This window comes from Salvelinus sp. IW2-2015, linkage group LG4q.1:29 (genome assembly GCF_002910315.2).
Source record: "Salvelinus sp. IW2-2015 linkage group LG4q.1:29, ASM291031v2, whole genome shotgun sequence".
Classification (NCBI taxonomy): Eukaryota; Metazoa; Chordata; class Actinopteri; order Salmoniformes; family Salmonidae; genus Salvelinus; species Salvelinus sp. IW2-2015.
In genome coordinates, this window is record NC_036842.1 from 20,660,402 (window position 1) to 20,668,898 (window position 8,497).

Genomic DNA, 8,497 nt, shown 5'->3' on the forward strand with positions numbered 1-8,497 from the left:
AAGTGCCAATGTTTGTTTTATTATACAAAAATAAAATCCAAATGACCCAACAGTACACAGCAGACCCCCTACTAAACCAAAGCATTCAAATGTACCACAAATGTGTTTTTATTTTTTTACTTTTTTGGGGGCTTGATCTCGATAGGAAAAAGAACACGAAAGAGTCTGATTGTGGTCGACCGCTTCCTTCTCTAGTGTGGGTGTTTGTTTTTGCAAAGTCTTTCTACATACGCATCAGCCACAACATCCGCTTGACATTATCTATGGTTGAGGGAGAAATGAAACATTTGGGTTACATGTTGGTTAAACAGAGCATCCTTAGATTATGTTGCGAGTACATTGTTGCCTTGGTGATGTATGATTACAAGTGCAACCCACCCCTTAGTGATAGATCATCTAAAACAAACTCCTGGGCTAGCGGAGGTGTACCCTAAACAACCCATTTAAGAGACCTGATCATTTTCTCCACTCGGTTATCTAGCACTGGGATTAGATTGGCTTCCATACTTGATAAAAAGGTCACATTCACTATCTTCTATATCAAAAGGTTGGGCAATCAAGGAGAGAAGGCAACTGTTAAGTAGTCACTGAAAATGTCTCAAATACAATAAAAACAAGCCATGTCACTGTTTACAAATACACCATGACAGCGCAATACACAAGGGGTGGAACAGTGGCAAAGGTACCCACAGGACAAACAGAATAATATTAGGCTGAGGAGAGATTAAATAGCATTAATACAACAAAAATAATTCTAAACACACCTTTAGTTTACAAAGTTAAACAGATGTATTTTTTCTTCATAATAAGCAGGAGTAATATTCTTAGATCAGAATGACAGCAGACTGTACTTCTATCCATGTCACTAAAGACTAACAGAAACAAAAGACAAATTTAACTAGAATGGCTTATCTTTTCTCCCAAAACACCACCAAGAGGTAACATGTAATATACACATTTACTTTCAAAGCATACACACGAAACACACCATAGTAGCAATAAAAACAAAATATAAACTGAGGTACACTTGCGACATGTACTTGAGAGTAATATTGCTTGACTGGCAACCACACAGAAGAGTATTGCAGCATATATATCAATGGGTTTGTTTTTTTGCATAGGCTAGGTCAGTTACAGTACATTACAAGAGGCGCATGGAGCAGAAAAGAGGGAAAAACTTAGGGTGAAAGGAGGCCTTTGGTGTAGTGAGCAAGGTAAATGAAAACGTACGGCACTGGTGCTAATGGTAGATTCTGAAAGATGCCAAATACTGATGCCCATTAAAAAAAAAAAAAATATTATATTCATGACAATAGGATCGCATGTATGAGTGTATGAGACAAACACATGGGTTGAGTACAGTAATTGTTTAGGTACAGGCAAACAATCTCAAAAGATAATTGTTCCTGCATGATCTTAAGGATGATATATGCAGAGGCAAAACCCCACCTCAAAGACAAACATTGTGTGGGTTGCCACGCAGTTTCTGTTACCACGCTCGGTATGGTCGGGCCCCGGGGGGGGGGGGGAAGTGGTGTCTCATGTCCAGAGGGATGCAATGAGCCATGGCTAAAAGCCCCCATCACTATCACACCTGGGGCTAGTTACCTCATCAGGACCACATACCCAACCTGACACTGATCCTAGCTTGTGCCCTCTGTGCTGGTATATGGTGAGAGGCCATAGGGGACTGGGTGGGGGGGGGGGGGGGGGGGGTTTGAGAGAAAGAAGAGACCGAGCGAGGGATAAGAGCTTCACGCACCTCTGTGAACATTGAAACAAAAGCGAACAAGGAACAAAAAGGCAAAAGATGCTTGAAAATATACAATATGGCCATTATTCACACGAGTACTACAGATGTCCAAAGAATTACGTTCACATATCGCCGGTGTCTGCAACTGTAGGTAAGAGGAAAATACAGAGCAGATGAATGAAATGGATGGGTGTTTGTCCATGACTGACTGATAGCCCTTTATCTAGGTAAACATGTGAAAGCCAAACAAGAGTTGTCCCATTAAGTAGTGAGCAATGGGACTGAAAAAACTATGGGTCCCCATTTTCTTATTCAGAAACATAAACACCCTCTCACCATAATAATCTTAATTTATCTATATTGCATAAAAATAAATTGCACTTTAGCATCTACATTTGTCATCCCCCCCCCCCCCCCCCAACCATTCAAAAAACAAACGTCTCATATGAGCACAAGAAAAACTATAACAAAGGATTTCTTAACATCATTTTGTTTGGTACTAATTTAACATCCTTTCAGGTCAGTTCAAATATCAAACTTATCTAGATCATATCCTTGAAATAAAAATAATGATAACTAAAGACAAATGGGGGTGGGGAAGAAGGAAAAAAAAGTGATCAATATAACCACAGATAACCAGGGAGAAGCCGATGGCATTTTTAAATGACATACACAAGCTTTCTGACTTAATAAATGTTGCCTATTCTACAGGCCAGTTTCTACAACATATGATCTCGTCTTGTGGTTTCACTCGGATACATTTCTTGCAACTCATAACCACATTCTAGAATAAGTTGAGCCGATCGATATGTCAGACTGCACACCATGCTTCAAACATGGGGGGGCTCAAACATTTTAGCTTTCTTCCAAAGCACAAGTCTGGAATATAATCACCTACTCCTCAAACACAAGACACCAAAACACATTTAGTCTACCTGTCCCTAACTACATTTTACCACCATGCCACAGGAAGGCATTTATTTCCTTATGCCTCAGAAGGAGCACTTAAAATGAGTGTTCATATGCCTTCTGAGGGGTATCCTACAAAGCAAGCTAGATCTACTCAGGGTTTTCTAAAGCTAACCAGCTTCAGTTAGCTTCACATTACATCACAGGCTTCCTCTGTACTACGACCATGGATAATATTTAAAATCAGTCATCTCCCTCAAATGAAGGGGATGATGACACAATCTTTGCAAGTGGGAGGGAATCTGATTTCATGGTCCACAACTCACAGCCCAGTAATTTCATTCATGATAAGTGGAGTTAGCCTACCCCAGAGCAGGTTAGTGCTGAAGGATTTGTTGCCATAGAAATGTACCTGGCTCAAAGTTGAGCCACCATAGAATCAGGAATTAGAATACTAGGATCTCTATGTGAGTCACTTTCGTATGACTGGATATCCCGAGTTGAACTCAGGGTTTACCAAAGTTACCTCACCAACTCCTCAAACATGCTTCGTAGGATACCCCTCTGTTGTGGTGCACCTTGAGCCTCATGTCATGTCTGTTCCCTAGCAACCTACCAAGGCAACTTATGGTGTCTTATCAAAAACATGTTAGTGTCCTAATGTGAGCAGGTGAGTCTTTGAGTGCATGACTATCCTGACTTTCCAGCATTACTTTTATAGTGTCAAGACTTAACACTTGAAGACAGACAACTTATTGATTGATAGTTGAAATTAATGTCTTTGAGTCTGTCCTTTTTCATTAGCAGTGAAATAATAAACAGTGCATCAGTCCATAACCTACTTGATCAATAAGTGCTGCATGAAAGCAAATCAATACCCTAAATAAAACTATCATATCACTCACTGCCATTTAAAACACACAACCAAGGCAGCTGGACTTTTGTGCTTCTTATTTTAGGTGGAACGGAAGAATAAAACTCACACTCCCCGATTCTACGGCTACGCTTCGACACATGCTGGGCAAGCAACGCACATCACTGGTTTATCATAACAGTGTGCAGCTGCACTAACACTGCACACACAGCAAAGCCAACCCCATCCCACTGAATGGAAAATACCAACACAAATCTGTCACATTGCTTCTACAATGTTCACACCACTGCAAGCCAAGGGAGTATGCAACAGCACATTGCAGGCCCAGTGCAAAGTCATAACATGATGAAACTAGATACATGGTGTCTATACTTAAACGTTGGTTCACTCCGTCCGAGTGCCACCATCTGACTCCGCCTGCTGCTGGGTAAAAACAGCAGCGATTCATCATTTTCAGCTCGGGGCCAATGGCCTGGGAGTAGTAGACTATATGAAACACGTGCCCGAAAACACACCGTTGCTGACAGGACGAATCAGAACACACATCTACACAAATTACTCATGCCCTCTAAAATATATAWATATATATATATATATATATATATATATATATATATATATATATATATATATATATATATATATATATATATAAATAAAAGTGGTCTAAAGCCTGGTGAGTTGAGTGCACTAACTTACACCGGGGGCCAGGACACTGAGGATACACTAAATAAGACTACACTACTCCACACTCACAGCATCCCTTGGATAAGAGATTCTTTGTCATTGATGTGGGTTATAGTGGCCTCAGCTAAAGCAGGTTTTAGAGAAGTAATAAAAAGACAAGAAAATGATACAGGACAAAGTACTACACTGCTGAACCTTCAGTCTTCCCACCCTCCTCTGGTTTGTACTTCTAATCCCAACAACATACCCCTTACCGCTCGGTGAGACTGTCAGTCCTTCAAAATACTGCTGACCCCACCACACACACGCCACGTTATTTCACCGCCGGTCTGGGAAACACATACACGGTCGACCACCACAATGCTGTTTATAGATACCAAGTTGCAGGCACAGCGATGGGATATTGTCACGTCTTCAGTTCACTTGGCCAGTCAGACAAGAGATCACATCAAAACGTCCATTCCAGTCTATTCAATACCGTTCAGTCTGGCCAAGTGTTGACCGGAGTACTGGTGGAGACATGAGGGATGGGTAGAGGGGGGTGTAGGCGGGGTGGAGTCTGATGTTATTGGGACACAGTTCAGAGAGAGACGCTATAAGAGACAGGCACATCTTCACTTCCCAGCCTTTTCTCTGGATGCAAATAGCCCTGCTGTCACTCCACAAAGAAACCAGATGCATGCTAAGATTACCTCGGGGGTGACATCACTTTTCAGCTGTGTCCTAGATTACACAGTACACACACAAACCCCTGCAAAAACAAAACGAGTTCTATCCGTAACAGTTTGTATCCCCTGGTCAGGACTGTGTCTGGTAGCATCATCTTATGTTTTGGCCCCTATGTGCTGGGGCCTAGGGATTGGTGACCATGGTGGTATGCCATCCTGCCCTGTCCCCACAGAGGTGAAATGTTAGAAGGACCAAAGGAAAAATGTCCAGGCCAGACAGTTGGGTGGGAGAGTGAGGGACAAGTGGGTGGGTAGATGTAGTCAATTCTGTGCCAGCATCAGCACCTCTCCTTGCCACTTGGTAGATCTCTAGAAGTTGGCATTTTCTCATCATCACCATTGCAAGAACTAAACAAAGCAGACGAGGGACCATCCATGGGTATTAAAGAATTAAACCAATAGCCAAACGAAACATCTTTCAAATAAACTTTTTTGTCATCATTGGCGTCATTTTATGGATCATAACTGACAAGCATGTCAAAGAGCAGGACAACCTGGTTCATTTGGTGAGTCGTTGTGGGGCATTTCATTTGCTGGTGGTGTCTGGGTTATTGTTATGATGACAAGGGCTCTCCCTCCCTAAAGCGCACATCCGGCAGCAGCCTCTGGGTGGTTGGTGGTGGAGCTCAGACCAGGCGGTCTCCGGTGCTGGCGGTCTGGCCCTTGGGCTGAGGCCCTGGGGTTCTCTCTTTGTGTCTGATGATGTGGTGGTGCTCAGAGGCAGAGCAGCAGTCCCCCCTGGCCCCCTGACACACCTGCTCCTCGTCCTCTTCCGGCCCAGAGCCCTCGTCCAGTTGGCACACACACACCTCGATCCCCGAGTCGCCAGTCACATGCCTGCGCCGGGTCAGCAGCTCTTCTTCCACCGGTTGTTCTGATTGGCTGGGAGCAGATGCGGATTCCTGGTCTGCTGAGGAACTAGCGGCCTGCTCCTCTCTTGGAGTGTCCTCTGTTGGGGGCTCCAGCACCACAGCAGCTTCTGATTGGATGGGGGGCAGTAGGATGGGAGGGGTGGTCTCTGGGGGGATCTCGGAGTAAGGCGGAGGGGGAGTCGGGGGATGACCCACCACCTCTTCATAGTCAGGAAGCTTGCAGTCTGTCCAGAACCCTGGGAGTAAATACAACAAAAAAACACAGGAGTCAACCATCTTACCAGTCTAGATAGGGTTAGCTGGTGTTGAACTAATTAACTAATTGTCAGATGTGGTTCTGAATCTGCTAAGAACCATCTCCAACTACCAGGCCTAGTTACTGTAAACAGTTAACTCAGAGGGAGAGGTGGTGAAGTAATTTCAGGGCTGTAGGGTCTGGAGGCATCCAGCCCAGTGCAGATGGGGGCAATAAGTGTCCCGCGGGGTTTAAAAGACTCACTCAAGTTGAGGGGTGGAGGGGAGATGAAAGAACTAGAAGCTCCCTGATAGGCCATAAGGCTGATTTCGCGCTGGCGCTGCTCCTGCTGCAGCCGCATCTTGACCCGACGGTGACGGTAGGCACAGCAGCAACTCAGCATTATGATGAGGGTCCACACCAGCCAGAACCCTACACAAAACAATCACATAGTTACATTCTCCATCAAATCATTTCAGCTTATGTTAATTAGGTTCAATGTTATTGATTTCGGCAACAAAACATGTAAAATTAGTGACTCGATGAAACAAAGTGACACATTCAGAGATTACTATCATTAAGAATAAGTCATGGAAATATCGTCAGAAAAAAAATATGGGAAAGGGGGAAGAGGAGAGAATAAAGGACACTGAACATACACCACAGCTCATAGTAGTAAGTGCAGCACTCGGTCTCCCCGCAGCAGTAGCCCATCTCACACCGGTATTGCTCATTGTTCACTCCAAAACAGAATTCCTTTCCCTAAACAAACACAGGCATGTTATTCAGTGACATCCTACACAACACAAATGAGAAAAGCTATGCATTATGCACACACAACTGTTTGACATAACTTCACATTGGCATTTACTGCACAAAATGTGCTGCACCTACTTTCACTGGGGCTGAAAACTGTAAGCGCATTCAATGTTTGGAAAATCTAAATAGGTGTTGCATTGATAGCTAACTACGTGACATTTCATGATGATACAACCATGTCATAGTAGAAGCTGCCAAATGACCTCACAAATTAGTTTTAAAATGTTAGCCAACTACCTTTTTAAACTAGGTACTAACGTTACAGAGGTAAGCTAGCTAAACATGTTAGGCCAGTAGTTAACGACGGTAACAGCAAGCTATGCATCACTGCCAACAAATAAATAACAGGAAAAACGCAGTTAGCCAGCTAACGTTAACTGGTCATTTAGCATGTTAGCTAGCTATGTTTGTTTACGGGTTTTAGTTAACAGCCAGCTATTGATGTTATTTATTTGTTTTATATACTTCAAATTGTGGCCACTTACTGTATAACAAAATATGTCGCCGTATTGTCTACAAATGTTTGAAAGCGTTAACGTTAGCTAACGATATATTTAGCTGTGGCTAGTTTATCAGCTAGTCTTGAAAGATGTTGAGCTGCAGCTAAATTGGTAGATGGTAAGATTTCGGATAATATCGTATAAGTATTTCAAGCTATAAACATTGTGTAAATATATCAAGAAACACTCGATTTGGCCAAACTGACGTCACATAAAGTTGGAGTTGCTAGCGAGCCATGCCCAAGTTCCTTTGTGGGGAAACAAAAAACGCACAATAGAAGGCCTACTTCCAGCTGCGATCCACGGTCTTGGTCGAAAGCGCCTACAGCGCTATGAAAGCAAACTGCAGCTTACCTGTACCAACCAGGTCCCGGTGCAAAGCAGACCTACAATGGATCCCAGTGTTTTCTGTGGCATCTTTCCCCGTTGTTGGCCGAGAACACGACGGGAATCATATAGCAGTTGATCCAGAACTTGTGAAATGAACAGCTAGTTCAAACCGTTACGTACGCGACATAATTTGTCCCTGTCGAAAGGCGATTGAATTCTCAACCAGAAAAGAAGAGTTATATTTTGCACCAGCCACTTGAGGGCGGTGTTGTGTCCATACAACACCAACTGGAGAAGCAATATTTTTGTGCAACTGGTGCGATTTAAACTAGTACCAGAGATAGAACAATGAGCCAGATGTTTCAATCTGAAGCATCCGGTTGGCGTTTCCACTCACCACCAAATATGGTCACGAAGGAAGCCCAGTGGCCGGCAGTGAGAGAAGATTGAGCGATATGGATTTTGGCCGACATTCTGCTAATTTTCTCATCGATTAAATATTTGATCTCAATACAGTTTTCTGCTCCCAATAACTAAAATATGTTACTAACAGAGTGAACTAAGTTTTGTAGACTTTACCATTTGCCAAAGTATTTAAAAACGTAGTTATTGACCACGCGCACTTCACAGAGTAGACGTTCCCCTAACGGAAATATGCAAATAATGCTGGAACGCGCCAATAGGATCTCGCTAGCTCGTGTTTGGTTCTGCCACCTCTTTGCTTGTTCTGCCCACTATGATTCATTTGCGCCTATTGAAAACGATAGGCTATGGTCTATCTTGGGTTCTT

General features: G+C 43.2%; 1 protein-coding gene across 2 annotated transcripts; it reads right to left on the reverse strand.

Moving 5' to 3' along the window:
* LOC111961617 (WW domain-binding protein 1) lies at nucleotides 1-8,015 on the reverse strand. 2 transcript variants are annotated; one of them, XM_023984021.3, is made up of 4 exons: nucleotides 7,732-8,015; nucleotides 6,718-6,820; nucleotides 6,323-6,490; nucleotides 1-6,059 (listed from the first exon to the last, which is right to left on the reverse strand). In XM_023984021.3, the coding sequence occupies exons 1-4, from the start codon at nucleotides 7,792-7,794 to the stop codon at nucleotides 5,578-5,580; spliced, it is 816 nt and encodes a 271-aa protein (XP_023839789.1). In that variant the 5' UTR covers nucleotides 7,795-8,015; the 3' UTR covers nucleotides 1-5,577. The 2 variants fall into 2 exon arrangements, with proteins under 2 accessions (XP_023839789.1, XP_070298269.1); XM_070442168.1 differs by lacking the exon at nucleotides 7,732-8,015 and adding an exon at nucleotides 7,363-7,436.
* Nucleotides 8,016-8,497: the final 482 nt, after the last annotated feature.